Source organism: Taeniopygia guttata, chromosome 5, assembly GCF_048771995.1.
Source record: "Taeniopygia guttata chromosome 5, bTaeGut7.mat, whole genome shotgun sequence".
Lineage (NCBI taxonomy): Eukaryota > Metazoa > Chordata > Aves > Passeriformes > Estrildidae > Taeniopygia > Taeniopygia guttata.
This window is the reverse complement of record NC_133030.1, coordinates 39,770,100-39,785,407: the sequence shown is the minus strand read 5'-3', so window position 1 is coordinate 39,785,407 and position 15,308 is coordinate 39,770,100. Positions and strand designations below refer to the sequence as shown.

Genomic DNA, 15,308 nt, shown 5'->3' with positions numbered 1-15,308 from the left:
CTCAAAGACAATTTGCTCACCTCCTGGCCACCACAGGCTGCACAGATGCAGAAGACAAATTCCTACAGTGACTGCTGGTACTAGAAGCAGCCCTTCCTACCCAAGCAGCATGAGGTCACAAGGAGAAGACACTTCAAATGCTGGCTGAAGTCTTCTGTGGTGGTTGCAGTCAAGCTGATACTGGCTGTTCATGTTTAGGTGTCAACACCAGTGTAGCTAGGACTTGTTGTATCAAGTGCCTTCACCTGTGTTAGGAGGCAGGTGATCACCTTGACTGGCATATCCAGTGTCAGATTCCTTCCTGCTGGAAGGAAGTCTGATTTCTAGAAGCCTGTAACAATGCTAGAAAACTTGTGTTGCTTTGGTCTGGCAGCCCACATGACAGATGTGAGCTAGCACTATTCTTTGTGAGGGGTTTGAGCTGGGGCTGGTGCCCCAGCACCCACTAGTGGATAGCTTTCTTCTGGAGGGGTGAGGTTTTAAGCACTTAGTACTGAGCACTTAATCATTAGTATTAACAATAAAAAAAAGATGATCTTGCAAAATCTTAGCAAATATGGACATGAGAAACCAGTACATAGCAGCTGAAAACTACCCTGAATACATAGTTATAGGGAGGCAGACCCTGAACAGCCCCACTCTCTGCAGTCACCAGCTGCCCCACAGCCAGCTGTCCCTGTATCTGGCACAGTGTAGAAGTGAAGAGCCGTCCATGGACATGTGCAGGGCGCAGGTCTCTGGGGACAGCTGCCCATGCTGGAGTCCTACCCAGCACCATGTTTGTGCTGCACTGGTAATCTGGTATTTTAGGATTTAGGAGATTACACTTGTGGTTTATGAATCATTGATGTAACCACTGAGTTAACCCTTACCCTGCAGCAATTCTGACTCTTCCAAGTTTTATCTGTTTGTATTCAATAAATAATATCTACCACTGATCACATTGCCTATTGGTGATCTCTGTTGTAACTGGTCACAGTGGTTCTAGGTAACGCTTCTTGAGGCTAGCAAGGGCTATTTCTAAGGATTATTTCTACCCTCCAAGAGCCTTCTCACTCTAAAGAAGTTGCCAGTGTCCAGATGACTGCAAGAAGTTTTTTGTACAGCATTTGGCTGTAACTCTGTGAGATCTTTCTCTTGTACTGCTAAAGTGCCTCGATCTTCACAATAGTGACATAGTCTAGTTCTGCAGAGCTGCTCCTGGTGCTTTACGAAGTCCTTTTATCCCCTTGCTGCAAGGGGATGTTCTGAGATTTCTCAGCCTGCTACCAAGTGATGTATTCTTCCTCCTGCCCTTCATCAGCTACCCACTTCCCTTAATTCAGTGCATCCATAGACAGTGCTATTAAAACCTTGCCTTTGAAGTGCTCAGTTGTGTATATGTATTAGGCCTGTGTAAAAACTCCTCAGAGAATCTCCAATTACCACCAATAACAAAGCTTCCCATTTTAGGGCACTCAGGTTTGAAGTTGATGTCTGGATGAAAACTGATGCAAAAGGTAAAATAACTTGTGCTGCAAATCATAATTATAAAGACAGGTAAGTAAACTGATTACCTTGTTTCCCAATCGGGATGCTGACATAGCACCGTCCCTAAAATATGTTTGTGTATTTGTAGATGTATGTGTATATACTTAGGCAAAGTTTGGGATTTTGAACTACTCTAAGTCACTGACTATTAAACCAATAATTATAATTTGAATCCTAGAACTTAGAGAATGACTTGGGTTAGAAGGGACCTGAAAATATCGTCTTGTTCCAACCCTGCTGCCATGGGTAGGGACACCTTCTATGAGACCAGGATGCTCAGAGATCCATCCAACATGGCCTTGAACACTGCCAGGAACACTGCCATAACTTTTCTGGATAACGTGTTCCAGTGCCTCACTAACCTCACAGTGAAGAATTTCTTCCTCTTACGTAACCTAAACCTGCTCTCTGGTAGTGGGAAACCATTCTCCCTTGTCCTGTCACTCCATGCCCTTGTAAAAAGACCCTCTCCAGCTTTCTTGTAGGCTTCCTTCAGGTAATGGAAGGCATTTTGGAGTGCATGAAAATGCACATCAATACAAGCTGCACCTGAAATGTTCTTGGGGCAGAAAGCCACAGACTGCATGTGTTTTCCAAAAAGTGCACTGACACCGTAATACATCAGTTGCCTGGATTTGTAGTGCTTCTTTCCTGGAAAACTGCTGAGATTAATTTAAAATACATTCTTTTAGGTGCAACTCAATCTTTAATTTTTTTTTAGGGGTGAAAGAAGGGAAAAAAAGTGTTTCCAGGGTCTCCAAAGACAGGGCTGTGTAAGCAGCTGCCCTGCGAGTGGCTCTGGGTACTCAGTGACCAGCCAGGCTGGAGGTGCTGAGCCCTCACGATGTCCCACAGCCTTTGCCAGAGGGGGGAGAAGGCAGCAAGCCCCAGCATTCTGCCAGCGCCTCCCTGCTTGCTCACAATGTTTATCCAGCTGTTCAGGTCACTCGCTTTTGATGAGAGAAATGTTTGATTGGGCCAAGTTTCCTACAAGGATGTTACATGACAGCATACTCTCCAAAAGGCTGGCCAATGGCCATGGAAGATCAGCTTTCACTTCTGTCTTCTCTGCTGTTGTTAGTCTCTTCCTTAGATTGATTTCAAAGAACCATAAAATAAAGGGTCTTTATTTGACTAACATAGAGCTGCTGCACCAGCACTGCATCACAGCATTGTGGTCTGGAGTTATTCTGATGCTTGTGCTACCTGGTTTAACCATGCCATGTGGAGGGACTGAAAATGTCAGTCAGTAAGGTTTAACCATGCCATGTGGAGGGACTGAAAATGGCATGCTTGTCCCACAATTTCCCTGTAACAAGGTTAGAAGGAATCCTCTACAAGGATTACCTTGCTCTGCTAGGATTGCACACAGTCCAAATTCAGCTTTGTCAATTTGCTAGACTTGTCTTACCAATATATTTAGGATTTATTGTATGGATAGTTCCTAGGTTAACAGTTAACAGTCCTATAAGAATGTGTATTATAATCTACGTGCTTTCCAATTTTTCTCCTTTGAGCACCTTATAGATAAAATTAGCTTGGAGAGGTCTTTGAAGAGACAGGCAATGCTGTGGCTCAGCTGCTGTGAATTCTGTGTTCAAAGTGGCAGAAATGGGAGCCAGGTTGCTAAAATGTTTAGGGTTTGGATAGAAGTTCTGCATTTGACTCTGGTCAGCATGGGGCTTCATAGCTGCTTTTCATGAGCATTCCTGTGCAGATCCCACCATCAGTCACATGCTGGGCTCTGCAGTCCTGGCACAGCTCGTGAGCACTGCTGTCACCAGAGGACACTTCTGCACTGACCGACAGGCCTCACGATCCAGCAATGGTTATAAATATTCCTGGGCCTCTGTCATCCTAAAGCCCATCCTCAATCAACAGAAAGTGATCTCAACTCATGTATTTAGCATGTTAGGGTTAGCTAAAGTTTTATTTTTAGGTTGCTATCTGAAAAAGAACAACTTAATTGTTTTAAAAGGCACTATCAACTTTTTAAGCACCGTATCTTGTGAGGGGGCTTTGAAATGCTTGAATAAGTTTAGACTGTGCATCTTTAGTTTCCACAGTTGCTGCTTTTAAGAGGTTTCTTAGAACCAATCCTTGGGGTCAACCTTCATCAAACAGAATTTCCTTTCATTCAGATGCAATGCTGCAAACAAAGTCCGTGATCTGTCTGGAGCAATTTTAAGAGTATTAAAACTCCAGAACCAAAAGTGTCTGTCCTCCTTTTTGTCCGACTTCTACAACTTCCAATCTAAACAAGCCATATGAATTAATCTCTGCCATCTTTGCACTTTAGTCATGGCTTCGTCTATCTCCTGGAGAGTATTTGATCCTTTACTGGTGATTCTTTTTTGTATTCAAAGGATATCTCCTTAAGTCAGACCTGCACTACCATAGATGTGCTGATCATGATTAGAAACAGTCCATTTTCCAAGGACCTTATTCCAACGTGATGACATAACCCCAGCAGGAAAAGGCTAAGCCTGGAAGACTTGGGATTAATGCGTGAAATATCTGTAAAATCTGTGTACAGTACTGCTTTGCACTTGTCCAGGCACAGAAAAACAAGGACTCCTTGTCCCACCAGGAACCCTGGCTACCTTGGGGGGGCTTTTCTGTAAAAAAGAACATAACAAAGTTGAATCCTTATACACATTATGTGTCAGCCAGCCCCCGCAGCTCAAAGGTCTGCACGCACATATCCTAAAGGAAAAGAGCTTTTGGAAACCATCGCCACCTTTTCCTGGAGATGCACCAGTTTAAACTGTGCCATCTGCTGAGATGGCTGGCTGTGCCCTAGCTTTTGGCAGTGGTCCTGCAAACCAGGCTGAGGCTGTTAAAGAAATGACCCTTTCGAGCTGTCATGCTGGTCTGCTGAGAGGAGTTGCTGCTCTGTGGCTCTACAGGTTTTCAGAAACATAAACAAGATGAACTCACTGCTAAGAGAATTGTAGATGTGCACTTCAGTAACCCTACTGTTGTACTTACTCCTAAGATCCATTATATTTAGATACTAAATATAATATAATATGTAATAATATAATATAATTAATATAATATTGTGAGCAAAGAACCAGCTGTTGAGCCACAACACAGAGTAAGGAAAGAAACCACACTTTTATCTCTGTTCTGATTTTAAAAAGAAACAAAAACTTCTGCTTCCATGTTGTGGTAAGTCTACTAAAATCCTAGCATAAGAGGCAGCAGAATTTGACTTTCCAAGCTTGAGGACAGAAACTTGAAGACTGCCAGCATATGGACTATCGCTCATTTTGTAAGACATGGGGAAAGTGTAAAAATTGCTGAGTGCTGTTTATGCATGTGCATAGCAAAAGGACACTGCAGCAATTGGAGAGATTTTGTAGGGCATACAGGAATTACAAAGGCTATCAGGATAAACTGTCGCTATTTCTCCTAGTGCTACAAATGTGTAAACCCTTGTAAGAGTCGAATATGTGCTAATTATGTAAAGGTAATTTTTATCTGTTTTTATTAATAAGATGGAGGGAAGTTTCCCTGTATTTTAAACTGTAGGGGAATTTTTTGTTTTGTTCTGCCATTATTTTTCATGTTTCTCTCACGGGAAAATTTTTTATTTCATTTTTTTGCTGTGTTTAAATACCATCTCTAACATGATGTCATTACAAGACATAACATTTCAATTAAACCTCTCTTTTGCTGTCCATTGACAGGCCCGTGGCTGCCCGGCGTTGTGATTCAGTGACACGTGTGAGTTACCAGCACGGCGGGAGAGGGGGAATTACACCCTGCCCCGAAAAACACGTGCCTGCTGCTCCTCGAGCATCCCTGCTGGGCTTAATGCTGGTGCCGCTCCCTGCTGCCTCCTCCTGCCTGCTCTTCTGGCATACGGCCACCAGGTCAGCCCGTCCAGGGAACGCGGATGGGTGACGAGATTTGCGAGCGAGGTTGGGGACGGAGCTTTTCCTCAGCCGTGTCCCTGCACGGGCTGGAAAGGACCTTCCCCGCTTGGCCGGGGGAGAAGCTGCTTAACCCAAGCGGAGCAGCACAGCGCTCAGGCCGGCAGCGCATCCCCTCGCCGCAGCCAGCGGGGCGGAGGGGAAGGCTCCCGGAGCCCCGGCGGTGTCCGGGCGAGGCGGCGGAGGGCAGGCAGCGCTCCCACCCCTGCGGCAGGCCGGGCTGCGAGGTGGCGGCGGCAGCCGGGCCGTGACTCACCGCAGGAATGTCCTGGCACGGGCGGCCGCCGCTCCCGAAGGTGACGCAAGGAAGGGGCTGGGCTCGCCCGGCCCCGCCGCGGGCAGAGCCACCGGGCGGGACCGGCTCCTGCCCTGCCCCGGCCACCGCCAGGTGCGCCGAGAGCTCGGAGCCGCACAGGGACTGCGGGACCTGCAGAACTGACCCGTGCTAAAGGGAGAGTCTGGAGCCGCCCTTATGGGGCTTGCTGGGGATCCGAGCCTCACACCAGCACACTGCCCCTCGCTTCAGGCTCTTGGAATCAGCTCACAGGGAGGCAATGCAAGTCTTCCTAACTTGCAGCAAAATCGTGCTAGGATACACAACTTAAGAGTCAAATATATTTATTGTTGGTTTTTTGCTTGTGCGGTTTTTTTCTATTGATTGTTTGTTTGGTTGCTTTTGGTGGTGTGGTTTTTGTTTGGTTTTGTTTGTTTGTTTTTTTGAGGAATGTACCTGCAATGTAAGGAGAGAAAAACCTCAGTGTTAACATTTCACAGCTTTTCTTCAATACTCTCTTACATTACCAAAAGTGAGACTTTGTCTGGCTTTCTTTGTGCTCCCACTGAAAATACAGAATTGTTAGAGGGAAACTTGATATTTTGTAGGACAGCAAAGGGGAAAAATAAGTATTCTGAGCAAGAGATCTCATCAGAGATCCTATGGATTTCTCTCCCTTGACAGGTTGATTTTTTGAACTGAATGGTATTATGACTCTCTGTCATTTCAGTGTGCATCTATGCAAGTTTCTCTGTTTTTCCTTTCTCTCTTTTCTCTCTCCTCCCTCTTGAAGGTAATCTGGCTCCACCGTAAGAGCTCCAATATCCCCTAGCAGAAACCAACAGGTTCCTGGATTGGACTGGTAGACATATAGCCCCACTTTCTTCTATCTCAAATGGATTATTTTATAAAATTTAATTACTTAATTAAGGATCTTAATTACTTTTGTGACCTCTATTCTTCCATCAGATTTAACTCAAACAGGCTAACAAGTTAAAAAGTCGCTGAGACAAGGACTAGCCCAAGTGAGAGAGGGGATGCCTGAGGAGGCCAAGCAGAGTCCTTGCTTCCATGGGAAATGAGGCTGAAGTGGTAACACTGAGCTCAGCGAGGATGACAGAAAAGCAAATAGGATGCACAGCGAGGAAGGACTGTGATACCAAAGAGCTTCAATGCATAAGGCAGCTTAGTCGATTATAATAATTTCTCACTAATGAGCACCCAGGAGCTGATCCAAACAAAGAGTGCCTCCTGCTTCACAGTGAGTCATTGCTTCCATCCACAGAGGGTGAAGGGAGCCTTGGAGGGCTTCCTCAAAGGCATGTGCTCCACAGAGGGTATAATTCACAAAGCTTTTAGTGCTGCTGCTGCTGGGCTCTCTGAATCATTGGGCTATTTCGGTGGTGCCTGGTGGGATGCAGGTCTTGTGGCATAGGGGTAGTGAAACCCGATGCTTCCCGAGTAAAGCGAGGAACCAGCTTTGTCTGAGTGTGCCTCAGCAATAAGATTTGCTTGGTCATTACTGCTTTTGTCTGGGTACTGGCCATTTCTGTGGCCTCCAAAGTTCGCCACTGCACTCTGTCACAAATTCCTTCTCTGATCACTGCAGTTACCAGGAGTACAAAATTCATTTCCTTGAAAATGAGAAGCCCCTTTCTGTTTATCTGGACCTGTTTTCACCTCTAAGAAATGCTCTCAAATTCTAGTAAACTCATTTCTGTGTCAGAGATTTCTGTAAAGTCAGAAAATACTCCTCCTTCAGCCTGTGCTGCTTCTGTACTCTGATGACTGCCAAGTATCAGTCAGTGATGTGCAGCAGCAGCAGCAGCCCTTAGTGCCTGGGTCCCTCAAGTATGCACCTTGTGAGATGAAGAGAGTAGCAAGACTTCTGATTCATTATTCAGTTTCCATGGTGTTAAAAACAGAGGGTGAGTCATGCACAGTTTTGCAGTTGTCATCCCTGGAACACCTATCCAGCCACGCAACTCTGGAGCTGGTAACTCCACACCTTTCATTTTAGGAGCCTGGGATATGCAGTGCAGAGGCTCCATGTGGGTGGCTGAGGGTGCTCTGCAAGGGCATGAGATTAGGGCACTCACACACAGCAGATTCCTGTTCTTTTGCACATGTTAGAAGAAGTTTGCTGAGCCCATGGCAGCAATTGTGGTCAGTAGCACCAGAGGATGCACATGGGCACAGCTACATCTGCTTGCCAAATATACAATTATGGTACTCCTTCCTGAGTCCCACATTGCTGGCACTTGCACAAGCAATAAGAGTAACTGAGTGGCCATCATCTGGAAAAAAAAAACCCCTCGAGTCAAACAGAGCTCAGTGGCAGCAGGCAGTCCTGAATGTGTGGCTGTAAGGAGCTGAGAGGTAAATATAGCTCTGGATTAGCGATTTCAAGGCTAATGGATCAAATTTTGAATATTGATTATGCAAATCAGCCTTGAATTCTGCATCCAGAGGGCAGGATATACCCAGAGGGCCAGGCGTAACTCAAAAAGGGTACTGGAAACACAGTGTCTCAGCTAGCAACACGGTAATGTATAGTAATGGAGAATGGAGTGGGGGGAGAAATACCAACACATCCCTCACACAATGCAGTATGAAATACATGTATCGGAAACACATAGGGGAATCTAATACGCAAACACTGGCATGTTGGTTTCTACCACCATACTGGTTACAGTTCAAGTGTTTGGGGGAGAAGAGCTGGCTGGTCACAACACAGGCTGGAGACTCAGATAGAGCTCCTTTAGATCCTCAATGTTTAGGATTTCTTGGTTTTCAGACACACCAGTTCAGGGTGCAGTCACATAGGACTGAGAATCCTCTTGTCCACTTGGATGGGCTAGAGATAAAATGCTCTATGTTTGTTGCCCTGTGCCTGAAGCCCTGTACAGCTCAGTACGGAACAGTAAAACACTGTCAGGAGAGCTGTCCTTCCTTGTTTTCCTGCAAGTCATTTTCTCATCTTTTAATGCACCTTCCGCCCTACGTGCTGTGTCCCGCCCCACTGTCTGAGCATCTTTGCCAAGCCCGCGGAAAGAGCAGTCTTTGTGCCAGGCCGCTTTGTGCCCAGGGCCTTTCCCTGCACAGCCCGGGGCAGCAGCCGCGGAGCGGGGACAGGCAGCGTGTCACACGGCAGCGGCACGGTGCCGCCTGTGCCCAGCGGCAGCGGCAGCCTGACAGCGCCCGGCCGCGCACCGCGACCGGTCCGGCCGCGCACCGCGAGCAGGTCCGGCCACGCACCGCGAGCAGGTCCGGCCGCGCACCGTGAATTACAACCTTGGAGCGGCAGAAGGGAAAACGCCTCGGCCAGGGTGGCAGCGCGGGCGGAGCGGGGAAGGGCGGGCAGCGGTGGCCGGTTCAGAGCCGCCGCGCCGCCATCGTGCCCCGCCTGACGCTGGTGCTCCGAGCCCAGCGGAGCGGCCGCATCGCCCCCTCAGCAGCCGGCCGGCCGCCGCCGGGGCCCGCTGAAAGGGCCGCCCGGGGCTGCGGGGCCCGGGCCAGGCACCCGCAGTCCGGCACCGACGCTGCCTGTGCCGGGCGGGCGCCGAGCCGCGCCGCCGGCGGGCCCTACCCCGGGGGCCGGCCCAGCGCGGCCGGCGGCGGCACGTGGTGGCGGCGCGGCCCATGTGACCGGCCCTCCCCGGCCGCTGCGGCTCATCCCCGCCCGGCCGAGTCCCCGCCCGCCTCGCCCCTAGCGCAGCGCAGCGCTCTCTGCGTGCAGCAGCCCCGCACCGCAGGCAGCCGCCGCCGCCCCGGGACCCGGCGCCATGGTAAGGGCGGCGCGGCGCGGACGGGCGGGGAGGGCGGCGCGGGCGGCTGGCGCGGCCCGGCGGAGCCGAGCGAGGCCGAGCGGAGCAGGCCCGGCCCGGCGCGGCCCCGCGGCCTCCGGCGGCCATTTTAGTCTAATTTTAGCCGGGTGCGGGGGGAAGGGGACGCGGGAGCGGCCGCGGGGCAGCTGCGGGCGGCGGGGCCGGGGCCGGGGCCGGGGCCGGGGCCTGGGCCGGGCGGGCGGCGCCGCGCTCCCTGCGGCACCGCCCGGCCGTGCGAGCACCAACGGGGCGGTGGGCGCGGGGAGAGGCGGCCGCACTCCTCCCGGAGCCGCCGCTGCCCAGGCCCGCCGGCGGCCGGCAGCGGCCGTGTGGGAGCGCCGGGCCGGGGCGGGGGTGTCGGGCAGGGACGGAGGGCGCGGCGCGGCGGGTTCCCTCCATCCCCGGGAACAAAGCGGGAGAGGGGCCGGCGCGCCCCGGGGACAAAGGCGGCGGCTCCCCCCGAGCCGCGCACCTGCCTTCCCTCCCGGGCAGCCTGCGCGGGCAGCGCCTGCCTCGGCAGATGCGGCTGCTGGAGCGGCGGCAAGGGCGCTGCGGATGGGCTGAGCTCGCTCGCTCACTCGCAGCGGGGTTTGCTAAATTATTTTCGTTTTGCCTGGAGCTCCCCGTTTGCCCTGCCGGTGTTTTGTTTATTTGCTGGTTTAGGCTCTTGTTTTGCGTGACTTGCGAGTTATATGGGGAGCCGTACAGTTCTAACCGGTATTTTTATATGAACGAAGAGCAGTCAAACAATACTCCCGCAGCAGTATGAAGTAAAATTCGGGAGTTCTTAAGGCGCGGTGTTGAAGCTGACACAACGCAGAAACCATTTCTGCTGCTTGTAGAGCCTTACCTCACTCAACAAAATGAGAGTCATGACAGTGCTGGATGTGAGCTGCTTCTGTAGTGTTTGCTCTACTGAAAAAAAAAAGCCAACAAAAATCTACCCACCAAAACCCCACCCCCTCCTATCCCAACCGAAAATTACAAACTGCTCTCCTGTTCCGTTCCTACCCCCTCATCGCTCCCTCTTCCCCTCCCCCCAAATAAGCCAAAAGCATGATAAGGTAAAGTAAAACTGTTTGAGTGGTACAGTTGTGTGACTAGTTGTATGAAATTGCTATCCAGAACTGCAGCTGAAAATGCTGAGTTCTGGGAACTACTGAAGGAACTACAACAAGGAACTACTGAATTCACGCCTCCTTTATATCCTCTGCTCCAATCCTACAAATATTACTAAATTCATAGTGTGTTCAGGTTGAGTATAGTATTTTTATTCTTACGGGGGCAGGCAGACTTCTTTATCTAGCACTGTGGGCTATCATATTTTTCTAGTGAGTGTTAATTTTTGCTGTTTAAATTATTCCTTTGATCTCATTTTACAGGCTTCTGGAGTAACAGTGAATGATGAAGTCATAAAGGTTTTTAATGACATGAAAGTAAGGAAATCTTCAACCCCAGAAGAGATTAAAAAAAGAAAGAAAGCTGTTCTCTTCTGCTTAAGTGATGACAAAAAACAAATAATTGTAGAGGAGGCAAAGCAGATATTGGTTGGTGACATTGGTGATACTGTGGAGGACCCCTATACAGCCTTTGTGAAGTTGCTACCTTTGAACGATTGCCGATACGCTTTGTATGATGCCACATATGAGACAAAGGAATCTAAGAAAGAAGATCTGGTATTTATATTCTGGTGTGTGAAAGCAAAGCTTGCTGTTAAAGTTGAATATTCTGGAGCTACCACTGGATGACTTAGTAACTGTTTTGTTGTTGGCTTTTTCCTTTAAAGGGCTCCTGAAAGTGCACCTTTAAAAAGCAAGATGATCTACGCAAGCTCTAAAGATGCCATTAAAAAGAAATTTACAGGTATGGACCTAAAAATGTTTTTCTCGTTAAACACTGTGCCATTTAGATGTTGAGGTTCTCACAAGTACATTGCTGTCCATCTGTCTTGCAGGTATTAAACATGAGTGGCAAGTAAATGGTTTGGATGATATTAAGGACCGTTCAACACTTGGAGAGAAATTGGGAGGCAACGTGGTAGTTTCACTTGAAGGAAAACCCTTATAAAAAGACAGACAAGTGCCATCTGGATCTAAGGAGCTTCCATTTCTGCAGCTCGTTCAATTGGAATAGTATTAGTCTCCCCATCCCCTCCCCTCCTACAAAAATAAGTCCCTTCCCCACCGCCCTGAAGGAGATGTCATTGTTAAGCAGTCTACCAGTGATTGTCATTAGACTGTTTAATCCTGGTAGTTTTATGTAGGATTCAAGGAATGCTTTCACGTCATCCTGTTGGCCAAAACTGACGTTGCAGGCATTCCTTGCAACATGTTCAATGAATGTGATAGTTAATGTAAATAGTCTAGCAGACAGCAAAGGGTAAGCTAATCGAATGCCTTGAAAGTATTGTCCACTGGTCGGATGGTAGACTCTCTACAGTATTACTTACAGTTGCACTTGATTGCAGTTCCATGAGGCTCTTGTGCATTCATACACCTCACCTGCCTTGACAAGCCTATTTTTGTGACATGGCAGCACACAACACTATGCATTTAAAGCACTTTTTTGTAATATGTTTGACCCGCCCCCCCAAGGAATGCCAATTAAGTTGCTGTAACTGTGTCATCAAATTATTGTAGTACCTCAGTTTCATTCCTGTTACATGCATATCTTTATAAATGAAGTAGCTGTTACGATGCCTTTCGTTTTCCATTGAATGTACACTACTGAACAGGAGTAGAAGTTATCTGTTTACCATATGAGTCTTGAAACACTAAAGTTTTGTAAAACATCAGTCATGGTGGCAATTTCTGTATTAAAAAGAGCCTTAAATGGAATATTGTTCTTTGAGATCAAAAACTGGCCACGTTGCAATAAAACTTGTGGCTTATTACAGAACGTTGCCTTGTTTTCATTGGAAAATATAGTTTTTAAGTGTTTAAGCATATTTCGAATAACTTCTGTGGAAAGTATTGTAAAGGTAAACAATCATTAATCTCATCTTGAATAATGCAAGTTTTTAATACTGATTTAGGCACTGCTTTACAATACTTTGTGGCTCTGTTCTGGCCGTTCAATAAAGGACCTGCTCCTAGTTTACCGTAAAGTAAAGAAGCTACCACTACTGGATACCATTAGTCCCATGAAACACTTGTGTCAGAAACTTAAAAATACAAAGTAATTAACCATGCAGTGTGTTTTGTACCTGAATGTTCTTAAAGTTCTACATGCCAGAGTAAAACCTTGCACGTTTTTACAGCTTGCCGTTTTTCCGGGCAAGATGATGTGTAATGACAGTTATATGCAGAGTATGAAGCGGGGAAATAATTTTTGTTTCTTGAGTGTTATAGTTAGACCGACTCAGTACAAGAATTAGCCGAAATGAACTGTTCTCCTTGTTAGCTTCTATGTAAATAGAACTGGAAAGTGTTTGCCACTACTGAGGCTTGCATAGGGGACGTGTTTTGGCTGGGGGCCAAATTATGCTCTCCTTATAGAGAATTTGATCTGCTCTGTGTGAGCAATCCTCCGTTAGCCAGAGCTATTTATGGCAAACACATGCTTTTGTATCTTGTCATCGTTATCCACAAATGGCAAAACTGGACATGATTCTCCTGGTATGCATAAAGGAGCGCTGTTAGGCAGCCACTGGCAGCTGAACTGTACATGCTGCTAGAAGGAATGCTCTTTTATCATTACCTTATTTTAAAAAGTGGTAGAGTAGAACTGTGGAGCTTTTAAATGCAGGCTCTTTATGTTCAGTCCATTTGCAACAAGGAAGCAGATACTAATCCAAATACTTTCTCTCTTTTGTTTCCCCCCCAGTAGTTTAAGCAACCTAATGGTACTGTGTTTAGGCTCTCTTGTCCTGTAGAACTTTAAGACTTTATTTCAGGCTTCTGGCTATCCCTATGACTTGCACACTTCATTGTGTTTGCTGTTCTATGTAGACTAAACTTTACTAGAATTTAAGTAAAAAGGCATGATGACCACTGACTTACTAAGTGTATTAATGAGTCTTGGTTTTGTTCTACAAAACTCTCCTTTCAGGTACCTTTTAAGATTGCGAAGTAACTGATGGTATGCATGTTGTCTAGATGAAAAAAAAAGCCCACAACTTTTTATTCCTCAAAATAGTCTATTTCTGATCATTCATGTTGTATGCAAAGCCCAGTTTAATCTAAAGATATTTGTGCTTTATGTTTAACTTAAGTTCAGTACAGTAAAATGAAATTATCTTTTAACTGATTTTTCACAAGGAATAAATTGTTTCTTTAGAAAAAGCCAAATGGAGAATATTAAATTATAATAAACCATTTGAATTTTCATTTTAGACAGTAAAATTTTTTTAAGGAGTATCGTGTTTAAATTTATTGTTTGTCTCTGCTGCAGTCCGGAAAAATGTCTGTGGCTTCTTAGTTGAATATTATAAGTTCCTTTTTTTTTTTTTTTTTTTTTTTTTAAACTAGCTTAGGTATATATTCACTCAGTCCAACTAGCTGTGAAATTGAAGCACAAACTGTCTTTATGTAAGATTCCTACCAAATTAAAGTTTTGGATCCAAAAGGATCAGCCTGCCTTTGGTTTGTTCTTGAAAGGAATGACTGACTCACTGATGTGAGGTCCAGTTCAGATGGCTTGCTTTAAAAAAAAAAACAAAAACAAAAAACAAAAATCAATAAAGTGCTACAGAACTGTTACTGTTTGAATTATAAAACAAATGAGAGACAGCTGGCATCTGTTCCAAAATGGTTTGTCAGCTGTTGTTTTCTGTCATTATGCAAAATAAAGAGGGCCTCATTGTGATCGAGGAGTGGAGGAGAATCCTCTCAAGTTGAGTATCTTCTGTGTATCTGTGTAGATGTGACTTTTGGATATCTTGGCTTCAGTTATTTTATTGATAAAGAAATGTTAAATAAATTTTTCATGACAGTAGCTTGTGCAGAAATGGCATTTTTCTTCTAAAAAATTTCAAAGCCAGCAGTTTTGTTTGATTTGGTAAGTCCTGGAAGAGGTATAGATAGATTGGTTTGGTTTCTCTGGAAAAGGAAATCAATCCAAGACTAGAGTGTGTGAGGTTTATGCTTGTGGCGATTTTAGAAGTGCAAAGCTTAAATTTATATGGACTTGAGTATAAAAAGCACTCCTAGTCAGATCATGAAGTGGAGTTTGAGTATGCTCCATTAAACCCAAAGTGTTTTGCTAAGTGGAAGACTTTTCCTTCTCTACCATTCCCTCAGAACAATGTGGTGGAATACAGCAACTGCCACAATTTGATAAGCTTTACTCTCTTATGCCAATTCCAGTATAAACCAAATTTTCATGTCCTCCTATTTTTTATAAACTTCTGTAAGTCCCCTTTAGTTTATGGTGGCGAGTTAATGATTGTAGAGTGAAAACACGGCACTAATGGTGGATCAAAGATCATCAATGTAGCACCTGTCTATTGAACTTCTTTGAAATATTTCTGATTTTGAAAACCTGGTATAAATAAAATTAATTTAAATGTCTTCAGTTGTTGAGTTTGTTTGTGTGCTAGACAGCGCCTATGCTAATCACTTTGTTGTCTTTGGACTGGGAGCAGCTCAGATACTGTGAAACAAGTTGTGGAATACCTGGATTTTTTCTAACAGGTTTTATCTGCTGCCCATTCAGGTCAATATCCAACTGTAGCAAAAGCCAGCACCGGTGACTCTGGAGATGGATATAAAGACATTTTTAGTGGGTTGGTTCTAG

The 15,308-nt window shown here is 46.2% G+C and overlaps 1 protein-coding gene across 2 annotated transcripts; it reads left to right on the top strand.

Moving 5' to 3' along the window:
• The first annotated feature begins 9,360 nt into the window (after window positions 1-9,360).
• On the top strand, window positions 9,361-15,082 carry CFL2 (cofilin 2). Of its 2 annotated transcripts, none has more exons than XM_030274638.4 (4): window positions 9,361-9,533; window positions 10,955-11,262; window positions 11,359-11,435; window positions 11,527-15,082. In XM_030274638.4, exons 1-4 carry the CDS (start codon window positions 9,531-9,533, stop codon window positions 11,637-11,639), a joined length of 501 nt encoding a protein of 166 aa, XP_030130498.1. In that variant the 5' UTR covers window positions 9,361-9,530; the 3' UTR covers window positions 11,640-15,082. The 2 variants fall into 2 exon arrangements, with proteins under 2 accessions (XP_030130498.1, XP_072786311.1); XM_072930210.1 differs by lacking the exon at window positions 9,361-9,533 and adding an exon at window positions 9,560-9,679.
• The last annotated feature ends 226 nt before the right edge of the window (window positions 15,083-15,308 follow it).